This window comes from Mustela lutreola, chromosome 2, assembly GCF_030435805.1.
Source record: "Mustela lutreola isolate mMusLut2 chromosome 2, mMusLut2.pri, whole genome shotgun sequence".
NCBI classification, from domain to species: Eukaryota; Metazoa; Chordata; class Mammalia; order Carnivora; family Mustelidae; genus Mustela; species Mustela lutreola.
In genome coordinates this window covers 52,045,706-52,058,803 of record NC_081291.1, presented here as the reverse complement: position 1 = coordinate 52,058,803, position 13,098 = coordinate 52,045,706, and the positions used below count along the sequence as shown (strand labels likewise).

The 13,098-nt window shown below is 50.1% G+C and overlaps 1 protein-coding gene across 10 annotated transcripts; it reads right to left on the bottom strand.

Annotated features, from left to right (window-relative positions):
- Positions 1–3: 3 nt before the first annotated feature.
- On the bottom strand, positions 4–12,970 carry IL17RC (interleukin 17 receptor C). Of its 10 annotated transcripts, none has more exons than XM_059161689.1 (19): positions 12,652–12,970; positions 12,345–12,366; positions 11,996–12,148; positions 11,645–11,719; positions 11,444–11,553; positions 10,167–10,278; positions 9,789–9,833; positions 7,994–8,094; positions 7,672–7,731; positions 4,923–4,977; positions 4,655–4,836; positions 4,510–4,560; positions 3,613–3,658; positions 3,327–3,448; positions 2,994–3,053; positions 2,401–2,449; positions 907–1,002; positions 762–800; positions 4–666 (listed from the first exon to the last, which is right to left on the bottom strand). In XM_059161689.1, the coding sequence occupies exons 1-19, from the start codon at positions 12,754–12,756 to the stop codon at positions 47–49; spliced, it is 2,103 nt and encodes a 700-aa protein (XP_059017672.1). In that variant the 5' UTR covers positions 12,757–12,970; the 3' UTR covers positions 4–46. The 10 variants fall into 10 exon arrangements, with proteins under 10 accessions (XP_059017672.1, XP_059017670.1, XP_059017671.1 ...); XM_059161687.1 differs by having other exon boundaries at positions 7,955–8,094; positions 12,652–12,969; XM_059161688.1 differs by lacking the exon at positions 762–800 and having other exon boundaries at positions 7,955–8,094.
- Between the last annotated feature and the right edge of the window lie 128 nt (positions 12,971–13,098).

Below are 13,098 nucleotides of genomic sequence, written 5' to 3'. Positions count from 1 at the left end.
CGGTAGAAAAATAGCATCTGCCTTTATTTGAGCCGTCGCCCGTGCCTCACGTGCCAACCCGCGTGCCGTCCTCGGGATCCCCAGGATCCCCGGGAGGCTGAAGCAGCTGGTCCAGGGCGGGCTGCAGGGCCCGGGACACTCGCTTCGCCCTCTCCCCGAGCCGCCCGGGACGGAGGGTGCCAGGCCCCTGCAGGGTCCTCAGGAAGTCGGGCAACTGGGAGGGCAGGGAGAAGACGGGTACGCTGCGGAAAAGGGCGGGCACGGCCTCCGAGTGGAGCAGTCCTTCGAAGTAGGCCCCCACGTAGCGGCCGGGCGCCCGGCCCTGCAGGAAGTCAGGCAGCACGCAGCTGAGCGAGGCGGCAAAGGCGTCGTGCGGGCCGTGCGGGGCGGACGCTGACGCCCCGTCCTGCAGCCACTCGTGGCATAGCGCCACGGCCCCCGGCGAGAAGAGCAGGACCACCACGCCCCCTTCCTGAAGGGTCTGACGCCGCTGCGCGTGGAACCAGGCCAGGGGGCCCTGCGCGCTCAGTTCACGACGGCTCCAGAGGTCCACGGCCACCCGCAGGGGCAGCTGACACAGCGCTGAGGCCAGGGCGCCCACTAGGCGCTCGAAACCGGAGTCCTCCGCTGAGTAGACGAGCAGAGTCGCGCGGCCCCTGGCGACAGCTGCGGGAGAGAATAGAGGGGAAAGGAAGACGTGAGAAGGCCCGAGGCCCGGCCCCCTGAGGGCGGCCCCCCGCCCGGCACTTGCTCACACTCACCCCCCGCGCGGAGGTCCTCCTTCAAGAGCCTCAGCCACCCTGTTAGGGGAGAGGGGCGGAGGCAGCCCATGAGCTCAGCCGCCACCCTCTCGAGGGGGAACTCCCAGCCCTGCCCTTGGGGAGTGGGGGGTCAGGAAGTGCTCACCTTTCACTTGGTTCTTTTTGACAAGGAAGAGAAGGAAAAGTGCAGAGGCCAAGAGTAGGCAGGCCAGCCACACCAGGGCCCAGCGCTGGTGAACGTCTAGGAGACCCAGGGGAGAGGACAGGCTAGTTAGATACCTAACACTTTCACCCTACTTCACGTAGGAGAAAAACTCGTTTAAAAGATCTCTGGGGCTGCCGTGTGGTGACTGAACTGGCTCAGGGGAATGGAAAGATCTAACGCAAATCCACCGCATATAGTGTCAGAGTCAACATATGGACATAGATCCATCTACTTGAGTGACCTCAGATAAGTCACTTAATCTTTTGCCTCAGTTTTCACTTTTGTAAAACTGGGTTCACAACAAGTACCTACTTACTAGGGTTGTTTGAAGATTACAAATATTAATACACACAAAGCACTTACACTGGGCCTAGCAAGTGCTCAAATGTCAGCTAATAATGTCTCCTAAGCATAGGGTTGCTGGGCCCTTGACCTCACTCTCTTGATGACTCCAAAAGCCTTCTAACTGGTGTCCCTAAACCTCTTTTTTGCTTCCAAGTCCTTCACTACATGGCAGTCCCAGAGATCTTTTTAAAATACAAATTTGAGGGACACCTGGGTGGCTCAGTTGGTTAAGCAGCTGCCTTCGGCTCAAGTCATGATCCCAGCATCCTGGGATCGAGTCCCACATGGGGCTCCTTGCTCAGCAGGGAGCCTGCTTCTCCCTCTGCCTCTGCCTGGCATTCTGTCTGCCTGTGCTTGCTTTCTCCCTCTCTCTCTGATAAATAAATACAAAATCTTAAAAAAAATAAAATAAAATACAAATTTGATTTTAGCCTTTCAGGAGGCTCCCATTGCTCTTAACATAAAATCCAGTTTCCTAGGGGGCACCTGGGTGACGCAGTTGGTTAAGGGTTTTATTACTCTTGGTTTTGGCTCAGGTCATGATGTCAGGGTTGTGAGATCAAGGTGTGGAGTCTGCTTAAGATGCTCTCTCTGCCCCTACCCACTCTTTAAAAAAAAAAAAAATCTAATTCCTTCCATCAAGGCCCTAGATGACCCTTGCATCCTTGTGATAGAGGCCTGCCTTCCAAGACCCTCCAGCCACACTGGCTACCTTGGAGTTCCTCAAAAAAGCATCTCTCCCCCCTTTAACTAGCTCAGCCTTCAGAACAGCCAGAACCTTTTCCTGGCCCCACCCCACCTAAGTCAGTTTCCCAATATATGCACTTTATAAGTGAATGCTTCAATAGCTCACATTTACTAAATGAAAGCAATTATTTAGCTAAGGTCTTTCTAGCCTTCTATGGCTGTGGAAGAGGCAGGGATTGTGTCTTTTTGGTGATCCCTGTAAGCTCTCTTTTTGGTTTTTGAATGAAGGGAGGAATGTCTGTCTGATCTGAGCCAGGGAAGGAAAGGCCATTGCATGAGCTCCCTAAAAATGTCTAGATTCCAGCCCTTGGTGGAGGGGAAGGGCAGATTTTTAATACTCACACTTATCCATGGGGCAGGCCCATAGTGCTCTCAGGTCATCTTCCCAGAGCTGTAAGACACAAACAAAGCCAAGGCCACAGCCCAGAACACCCACCAAGTTCTGGCCAGCCTGATCTCCAAATTCCCAGCCTCAGCTATGCATGCATACTTCACACACACACACACACACACACACACACACACACACACACACAGTAGGCCGCAAGCTGTTCTGCCTTTGTTCATGCTTTGCCTACTCCATGCCGGAACTGGCCCATGTGAAATCACCCTTTCTTGATGCTCTCCCTGGAACCCAGTGCTTAGTGCATATAAATTTGGTTATCTGTGTACTGTTTTCTAGCCAGCAGTGAGCAACTTGGGAACAGCAGCTATGCTTCTTCAATTCTTGGCTTCCCCAGGGCTGGACACAAAATAAGCAGAAATAGATGGTGAGTGGGTACTAGAGGTACAATGAAGAGGCCCCTGTCTAGGAGGAGTGAGAGTTTCCCTGATACCCTCTGCTAGGCACAGGAAGAGATGGCAGAAGTTAAATACAGAGTTTTAGACCTATTGGCCTTGGGCACTGGGGCAGGGCCCTCCTGCCAGCCACTCACCTGCAGACACTGGCCTGACTGCAGGTCCTGTAGTAACTGCTCTCCCAGGCGAGCTGCCCTCTGCCAAACCAAAGGGAGGTTGTCACCTAGGGGCATCATACTTAGGAGACCACCAAGCTTCAGCTTGCAGAATAGTTGGGGAAGGGAAGGGGAGTGGTTGGAGACTTCTAAGAGGTCACTAAGAACAGGGCCTAGGTCTGAGTAACCCCCACATTCCCAGAGAGCACTGCAGGGTCTAGCACAAAGGAGGGGAAATTGAATGCAGTGAAAATCTGAGGCCAGGCTTGAGATGGAACTGGAAAGGTACATGGAGGAGGACCCCCTTGTCCTCACCGTGGAGGCCTGGCTGAGTAGTGGGGTGCAGCCACTGGGTTCCAAGGCACAGAGTGATCTGTTGTCCTGGGGGCCACGTGTCTCTAGCAGCAGCATATCATCCTTGAGGGCCCCGAGGGAATCTGAAAGGGGTGAGAGCCCACTCTGAGCAAGACCCAAGCATGCTGGAGGCTGCCACTTGCCCCCACCCCTTCCCATGCCTGATCTTCACCCCCATGAGGTGGCACTTGCAGGGTTCACCTCTATTGCAATGGCCCTGCCCCAGCCTTTCCTAGGCTCCACTCACCAGCCCACAAGCACTCCTGTAGCTGCAGCTTCTCCCAGCTGCTCACCTGCTTAGAAGGAGCCAAGGTTAGGGCCACAAGGAAAAGCAAGAGGCAAGGCTGCAAAGAACTGAAGAGAAGGACAGTAAGGGGAGGTCTGTTTGGTTGGAGTAGGGGATCTGCATCCTGGACCTAATATTAAGCATATCAGGATTCAAGGCTAGATGATTAAGAGATACTTTATTTTTCTCAGCCACAGCCTTGCGAGGGCATCTGTGCTAAAGAGCCTTATGACCCTAAATTAGTTCTTTTCATGTCTGAGAAAGCACTTTCTATGTTCCCTTCTCATCTAACCACCTTCACCAAGAGGCCTCATCTGACCACCCCACTTGTATACTGTATTAATTCATTCAGTCTGTGTCTTCCTCCATTATTTTTTTTTTAAGATTTTATTTATTTGTCAGAGAGAGAGCAAGCACAAGCAGGGGGAGCAGGAGGCAGAGGGAGAAGCAGGCTCCCCGCTGAGCAAGGAGCCTGATGCAGGACTCATCCCAGAACCCTGGGATCATGACCTGAGCTGAAGGCAGACGCTCAACCAACTAAGCCACCCCTGCATCCCTCTCTTTCTCCATTAGAAAATAAAATCTATAGGGTGGGAACATTGATTGGTTTTATTCACTACTATGAAGTAGTTATTATCATCCCCATTAAACAGATTAGGAGACTGATGTTCAGAGTGGTGAAGTGACTTGCTCAGAGTCCCATAGTACTGCTAAATAAATAGTACAACTCCCAGAGGTAGCCCAAAACAACCTTGCTTCCATGACCCAAGGGATAAAGTGGGTCCAGAAGACAGTGAATTATCTGGTAGGATCCACTTGGGGTCCTCCCCTAGTCCAGAGCTCTTGTGCCCTTCTTACCTGAACACAGAGGTTGGGGTGGGCATTCAGCAATGGCAACTCAAGTGTCTTCTGTGGGAAAAGGGTAATGGGTGAGGTCAGGAAATAGGCCCCCCAAGCTCCCTGTCATTTCTTGATCCCAGGAGCCTCCCACGGCTTCACTTACATTTACAGTGACATTTTCTCGGGACAGCGGTGGGACCAGCGACAGGCAGGGACCCCCGCCTGGTGCCTGCCAACACAGAGTGGCCTCAGCAAGCAGCAAGCAGGGTGCATTTAGCTGCCAGCCCTGGGGGGACAGTAGCCGCAGCCGGGCTGCACGCCAGAGGTTCCGGTGTGCCCGGGGGTCTGCAAGAAGAGGGCTGCGTCACTGGGCACCCAGCATGCGTCCACCTGCACCCTTCCCACCCTGGCCCCAGCCCTGGTCTTCTCACCCTCCTTAAAGGGGCAGAGGCTCGTCCTGACAGAGTCGGGCTCTAGAGGCCACACCTGGAAAAGAAACAGGGTTCTATTAGTCCATTCAACCCAGCTGCCCTCTAAAAGTATGTGCCAGGCCCTCTGCCAAGCACTGGGATGCATTCATTCGACTAATATTTCATCAACACTTGCCCAGTCTTTTTGCTCTTTGTAAAGCCCTAGCATTGCATGCATTGATTCTTCCAGCAGACCCTATACCAGTATCTGGCAACACCTTCATTCAACAGATTTTTAATGAAGACCTACTCTGTATCTTAGCACCATGGTTGGCACTACAGACGTTGATAATGAAATCCAATCACTGTGTGTGAACCTACTATATGCCAGGTACTGTGCTAAGTGTTAACATACATTAATATATATAAATTTATCTGTCCTGTGTCATATATATTATATATAGTATGCATAATATATAGTATATTACACATATATTTTATATTATATAACAATATATAATATTATATATTGTCTTATATAATATAGACAGTATATATTTATATATTAAATATCATATATGATCATTATATTATATAATTATATATTATATATAATATAAATATATTCTATTATATATTTACATAATATATAATATAAATATATGAATATATAGATAAATATCCACATGTTTATATTCTATAATATATTTCTAAACATATAATATATAAAATATGTAATATATACTATATATAACAAATATATGTATATATTTTTTAAGATTTTAAAAAGGATTTTATTTATTTATTTGACAGAGATCACAAGCAGGCAGAGAGAGAGGAAGGGAAGCAGGCTCCCCACTGAGCGCTGAGCCCGATGTGGGGCTCGATTCCAGGACCCCAGGATCATGACCCGAGCCGAAGGCAGAGGCTTCAACCCACTGAGCCATCCAGGCGCCCCTATGTATATTGTTTTAAGTAAACTCTACGCAGTGTTGGGCTCAAACTCATGACCCTGAGATCAAGAGTCACATGCTCTATGAACTGAACCCGCCAGGCACCCCATTTCTTTCAAAAAGCTTTTAAAACACATCTATTCTGTGCTTAGCCCTATGGTAAGCAGTAGAGATAGTATATTAATTTATTCAGCAAACTTTTTTTTAAAAGATTTTATTTATTCATTTGACAGACAGAGATCACAAGTAGGCAGAGAGGCAGGCAGAGAGAGAGGAGGAAGCAGGCTCCCTGCCGAGCAGAGAGCCTGATGTGGGGCTTGATCCGAGGATCCTGGGATCATGACCTGAGCTGAGGGCAGAGGCTTTAACCCACTGAGCCACCCAGGTGCCCCAAAAATAGTATTCAGCAAACTTTTAATTAAGACCACCTACTATGTGGCAGGCATTGTGCTTGACAGTAAAGATGTTTATATCACGGCAAACATTTCATGAACATCTGTTATGTGTCTATCACAGTGCTAGCTAGTAGAGTTTCATTCATTCATTCATTCATTCATTCCTTTAACAGACTTAATTAGCACCCATTACATGCCAGGCATTGCACAAGGCTCTGGGGGAGTTACTAAATTTGAATTAGGTATTACTTCCTTGCCTTCAGGAAATTACAAAGTCACAGTTTTAGTAAAGATAAAACATGTGTATAAATTAATAAACTGGTGACTCATTTATTGAGCATCTGTTGTGTGCAAGAAAAAAGGAGACAGGTGCCCAAATAAGAAAGGAAGTGATAAATGAACAAGAAAAGACAGAAGTGTAAGAAGTTTGGAAGGCAGGAGAGGCCAGACAGTTGAGGAAAAGCTTTGGGAAAGAGGTAATACCAGAGCTGGAAGGATATGGCTATATAGAAAATAAATGAGGGTATTTCAGGCAGTGGAAATAACAGGCATTGACGTCAGAGATAAAATTGATGGGACCTGATCACCATTTAAATGTGCAATCAGAAGAGGAAAGATGGGTGTCTAGCTGGCTCAGTTGGTAGAACATGTGACTCTTGACCTCAAGGTTGTTAACTTTGAGCCCCACATTGGTTGTAGAGATTACTTAAAAATAAAATCTTAAAAAAAGAAGGGGTTCCTGGGTGGCTCAGTGGGTTAAAGCCTCTGCCTTTGGCTCAGGTCATGATCTCAGGGTCCTGGGATCAAACCCCACATCTGGCTCTCTGCTCATAGGAGAAACTGCTCCCTCCTCTCTATCTGCTTGCCTCTCTGCCTACTTGTGATTTCTGCCCACCAAATAAATAAATAAAATCTTAAAAAAAAGAGGAAAGAACCAACATATAGAAGCTTGGATACTTCCTTTTTTAACTGTTCTATGAGGCTGTTATTGTTATGCCCATTTTACAGATAAAAAACAGGCTCAGAGAGGTGAAATGACTTGTACAAGGTCACATAGCTAGCAAATGGCAAGAGTCAGTATTCAAACTGTCTGAGTTCACAGCATATACTCTACTTTCCAGAGGAGTACAAAGAGGCAATTGGAAGAGTAGGGAAAGGTTTCAAGGAGGAGTTGACATTTGAATGGGACTATGAAGAATGAGAAGGAGTCCTGTGGACAGAGGATCAGGAAAAGCATTCAGAGCCTGCAACAGGCAGAAGACAGGACAGCAAATGTCAGGAAAGGGCTAGTCACTTTAGGGAGCAATAGTTCCCACCCCAAAGAGGAATACAGTGGATGGCAAGACAACAAAGGTAAGGGCCACCCCCCTTCTCAATTCCTCAATCCCCTTGCCCTGGCAGCTAGCTAGACTTTTCTCTTACCTGAATACAAAGGCAGGGAAACAGGTCTGTGTGGTTCAAGGTAATGTTCCGTGGCCCAGTCTGTGGACAAGCAGAAGACGAGAAGTTGGAGAATATGAGGAGGAGGAAGACTGGAAGCCAAAGCTGAGGAAATCAGGCAGGCAGCAGTGACCCCACCAATGTTCCTTGCTTGGGGCATGGGTCGCTATATTCTCCTCAAGGGTCTCCTTTGATAATGCGCTTGCATCCTTAGCCTGGGCATCAGCCTAGAGTGGAAATGGACTTGGGGAAGGGGAGGCCTCACCAGGTTGCTATGCCACCAAGGTTTTGTAGGGCCCTGGACCTGGTTCCAGTACAGGGAGAGGCCAAAGTGCTGCTCCTCAGAGACGTCCAGCACCAGGTGCACATCATCGCCATCGGCAGACACACTGAGCCAGGGCAGGGCTGTGGGCAAGGTGAAGAGAGAGAGACTTCCTTCATCTCTTCTGCATACCCACCCCTGGCCATAGCCCTCCGACTGATCCTTTAGTTTCCTTCATATCCCTGAGACTGGAAGGCCCCTGGACGGCAGAGCCTGTGTCCTCATCGCTGACCAGACTTTGTCCCTAGCAGCCAGCCCAGTATCCTGACCCAGCTCTTCTCCCTCTGCAGCCAGGAGGATCCTATAACCACTGTAAGATAAACCATCTTCCTCTGCTCAGAACCTTCTGATAACCCCTCCCTGGTTACTCTCAGAGTAAAAGGCAGAGTCCTTATGATGGCTTGCAAGACCTTATCCACTTTATCCTCGTTTCTTAGCACTCTTGCCCTTAATTGTTGCGGACACACTGCCCTCTTTGCTAATACTTAAACACACCAGACACACTCCTGCCTCAGGCCCTTTGCACTGGCTGTTCCTTCTGCATATGGAACACTTTTCCCTCAGATACCCACAGGGCTCCTTCAGGTGTTTGCTCACCAGAGTGAAGCCATCCCTGACTTCTGCAAACTCCCAAATCCCTTCTCCTCCTTCCCCTTCCCCCAATTTTTTTCATAGCACTAATCACATTTTATTGCATAGTTCACATCTCCATGTGTTTATTGTGTCCTCCATCACCCCTATGCTGACCCTGACTCCCATCTAGAATATTAACTCTGTAAGGCAAGGATTTTTGTCAGTTGTTTGTTGACTAATCTCAAGTGCCTAGGACTATTTCTTGGGCAGAGTAGTTACTCAATAAATATCTGCTGAAAAAGTGGAACAGTGTCTACTGAATGAATGAAGACATGAAATGCATGATGTGTATCTGTGTCCTCAAAGCTCCGGTGCTGAGTAGTCTCTAATGAATTACCAAAGAGGCAGGCCCAAACTTAAGGAACCGAAAAGGAAATAAAATTTAAAAAATTGAAGAGTTCAGGGCATTTGGGTGGCTCAGTTGGTTGGGGATCTGCCTTGGGCTGAGGTCATGATCCTAGGGTCCTGGGATCGAGTCCCAGGTCAGGCTTCCTGCTCAGCCTACTTCTCCCTCTGCCTGCTGTTCCCTCTGCTTGAGTTCTTTCTCTCTCCGACAAATAAATAAAATATTTTTAAAAAAGAAAAAAGAAAAAATTTAAGGGTTCAAAAATATCACTGCTTATATCTTGATCTGGGTGACAGTTATGCAAGTGTATACATATGTAAAAATTAACTGAACTGGACCTTAAAATTAGTGCACTTTACACACTTTTCTATATGTGTGTTATACCACAGTAAAAAAAAAAGTACAATATGAAAAAATAAACAAAGTGAAAATAAAATTCAAACATTGCCTGGGAAAAATCATCAGAACCTTGACCTTCCTAGCCCTTATTTTATGGATTAATATTGTTTGTATTTTGGTATATGGTGGTAGTGGGGTGTACCAATATCTTGACAATGCTTTGGGCCTCTAGATGTCCTTGGTACTAATAAATAAATTTGTTATAAAGAGTGAGAGATTCACCTTCATATTCCCAATGCCTGGCACAGAGTAGGAGCTACTGCAGTTCATGTGTGATGAATGAATGAGCTACGAGCATCTGGATTGTGGCAAACCTAGACCTGAAGCCACCTCCAAGCATCCCTCATACTCCAGACCCTGCCCCTCCCTCCTTCCAGCCCTGCTGGCCATAGCCCGTACCCCAGCAGCTCTGGATGCTGTCCTGGACTTCAAGCCCCTTGCAGTCTGGGGAGAGATCACAGAAAAGCCTCCAGTGGGGCTGGGGGCCAAAGAAAAAAGGGGGGCAATCCAACCCATGGGGAGCACTGGGAAGGGCTCCTTGTCCCTTAAATACCATCCCATCTATCCAGTGCCCAAAGCACCCTTCTCAGGCACTGGGAAGCTATATCACCTGGGGAGAGGAGACAAGAGGGATAGATGCTAGGGAAGATGGGAGCTCAGCCCCCTGCCTGTGAGTGGATGGGACTAGGAAGGGAGTGAAAGCAGAATGGTAGTAGCCAGAGGGGAAAGAGACCAGGGGACAGGACTTGGGGCCCCTGAGGCTCTGGAGCCGCTTACCAGGCAACTGCTGTGTGAGATTGAGTTCCTTCTGGTACCTGGGCTGAGTGTAGGACCAGAGTCGCACCTCAGCCCCCAGAGCAGCCTCGAAGCAGTCAAATACTACAGAGCCCTGTGAGGAGAGGGGTGGTGCAAGGCTGGTAGTATAGGGCTCGGAATACAGGCCAAGGGCTCTGAGCTCCTCTGGGGACCACTCCACTTGCCTCCTCCCCCAACCAATGACTCTATACTGTAGGGCCCGAAATTCTCCCATTAGTGTTTCCTTTAAAGGCCCCCAGTTCTAAAGCACACACTCTCAGTAAGGGTGTCAGCAGGGCAGGGATAAGGGCTCTAGCTATTTGAGTCCCTGCTCCCACTCCTGCTGTCCCCCATCCCATGGCCAAAGCTAAAGTGATCAGATACGCCAACACAAATGTGAGATACCCCTTCCCACACCCAGTGCCTCAGTGGTCCTCACAACTGCCCACTGAGGTAGGCCAGCAGATTCTCTCCCATTCTACAATTTTCCAGGCAAGAGGATATTGGCTGGGAGCTGCAGGCAGGAGGGGGAGTCAAAGGGTTTCAGTGATTTGGCCCAAGTGGAGCTACATCTTCCAAACACATGTGGCATCCTGAAGTGGGGAGAAGCCCCAACTCCCTGCACCATGGTCTACACACAGGGCAGACATGGTATAGAAAGTCCAGAGAAGTAGATCCAGAGCACAGACTTCCCCTCTCCAATCTCAGTTTCTCTCTGGAAAATGAGGGTAATAATAATGCCTAGTTCATGTGTACTTCTGAGAATTACAGAAGAAAGGGAGAATTAGGGGCACCTGGGTGGCTCAGTGGGTTAAAGCCTCTGCCTTCAGCTCAGGTCATGGTCTCAGGGTCCTGGGATCGAACCCCACATCGGGCTCTCTGCTCAGCAGGGAGCCTGCTTCCACCTCTCTATCTGCCTGCCTCTCTGCCTACTTGTGATCTCTGCCTGTCAAATAAATAAATAAAATCTTAAAAAGAAAGAAAGAAAGAAAGAGAATTAACTCTCTTGAGATCCTTCACTGCTGGGCATTACACGAGGTGTTTTACACATACTAACTCATCTTTTTCTCACAACAGCCACATGAGGTAGGACTATTCTTAGTCCCATTTTACAGACAGGAACACAGAGGCATAAAGGACTGGAAGGTCTTGTGCACAGCCCTGCCAGAGTCAGCGCACAGAGATAACACACACACAAGAGCACTTCAGAGACGCTATATTGAGAAGATGGCTACTGCTAGGATTAGGATTTTGCATACCACAGACTGACCAGGCTGCACGAGGGCAGCAGGCACTTGCACCTCCAGCAGGACACAGCGGGCGGTAGGGTAGGCCTGGAAGGAGAGCACCACCTGGGCCTGGAGAAAGGCTGTGAGCAATGGGGTGGGGCACTGGTCAGGCTCCAGGGCCTCCGGCCAGGCCCTGGCTAGGGGCGGTTGGGCCAGCCAGGTTCCCCTCACCGTTCCTAGGCTCCTCGAGCTCCAGATCAGCGGCTCTTCCAGACCTGTCCTCATCTTTAGGTTCTTCCCAGTGCCCTGGAATCACCCAAGAACAAGGCCTAGGTCAGGCCCAGGCTCTGGGCTGGCTTTGGGCTTGGCTTCCCTCCTGAAGGCTGAGAAGCAGGGGCCAGGCCTGGGGCCGGGGTTGGGGTGACGGAGACAGGGAGACCAGGCTGACCCGGAGGTCCTTTGGCCGGTGTTCTCCAGGTGAACACTAAGGATGCACAGGACTGCTTGGCGGACTCCCCAAGCCTTGTGCCCATCCCAGACATGCTGACATGTGCACATACAGCTAGGGGATGAAATGCTCACCATGCACAGCCAGATGGATGGCGACACGCACACAGAGGTCACAGTCAGTCTCCTGGTGGCACCTCAGCACCAGCTCTGTCTGCAGGCGTGTGGGCACCAGCACAGGGCCCGGGGCGGACACAATGCTCCCGGGCAGGCAGAGCACGTCACCATCTGTGCATCAAGGGTCAGGGGGAGCTAAAGCTGTTCATAATCCAGAGTTTAGTTGCACCTGACACCCCCAGAGGGCCAAGAAGCTTTGGGTTCTTCCTGGGCTAGGGGTGGGTGGTCAGGGCAGGGAATTGGAACATCTCCCCTCCCTTCTGCCAACCTGAGCAGTTCTTTTCTTTCTAAAAGTAGGGCTACTCACCCCAGAGATGGCAGGAAAGGCCCTAGAAAGGAGGGAAAGATGAATCAGAGTTTATGCCACCGAACCTAGCCATTTTTCCCCTGCCTGATAACCCTGGCCAACCTTCTGGGGCTCCCCATTCAAGCCCCTCCCAGGAGAAGACAAACCCAGCTCTTGCCCCCTCCCCGTTCTTCTCTTATCCCATCAGCACCAGACAAACCAGCCAGGGCAGTTCTGGTGACAGTGACAGGAGCCAGGCCAGGGCCTCCGATAGGCGGCAGACCGAATCCTGAGCTTGCCCCCAACCCTCCCATTACCCCAGACTTACCGGAGAGCAGCGGGCAGTGTCCTGAGGCCCCATAAGCTTCTCTAAAGAGAGGACCATGGGGCTTCGGCCCAGTGCCAAGGACAACAGGAACCAAGGCACAGGCATCTTCCATGTACCAGGAGGCACCAAGGCCCAAGGCCCTATCCTGCCCCCCCAAGGGGGGGGCAGACACCGTACCTCCGTTCCTAATCAGCCCCAAGCTTGTGGGCACTAGGCGCCAGAATCCCTCTTCAGCCTGGGGTCCCAAGTGCTGTCTTGAGCACTCCCTCTCCTGGGAGCCCTGAATCCTGTCCCAGGCCAGCCGGGAGTGCTTTCCTTTCGGTTTGGCTCCCGGCAGGCTGCTGACTGTTCCCGCCCCGCCCTGTCCCTCCCACCAACACCAGGCCTGGGAGCCAGCAGCCTTGGACTGGGGTGGTTGCCTCCTCTCTTCTCCCTCTCTCGTCCTCC

Bases quoted from the DNA above. Each gene is read 5' to 3' on its own strand.
- IL17RC (XM_059161687.1), bottom strand. From the start codon at position 12,756: ATGCCTGTGCCTTGGTTCCTGTTGTCCTTGGCACTGGGCCGAAGCCCC. The intron at 12,149-12,344 runs GTGAGTAGCCCT...CTTGATGCACAG, and splicing joins CCTTTCCTGCCATCTCTGGG to ATGGTGACGTGCTCTGCCTG. The intron at 3,659-4,509 runs GTAAGAAGGGCA...CCTTCTAAGCAG, and splicing joins ACCCCAACCTCTGTGTTCAG to GTGAGCAGCTGGGAGAAGCT.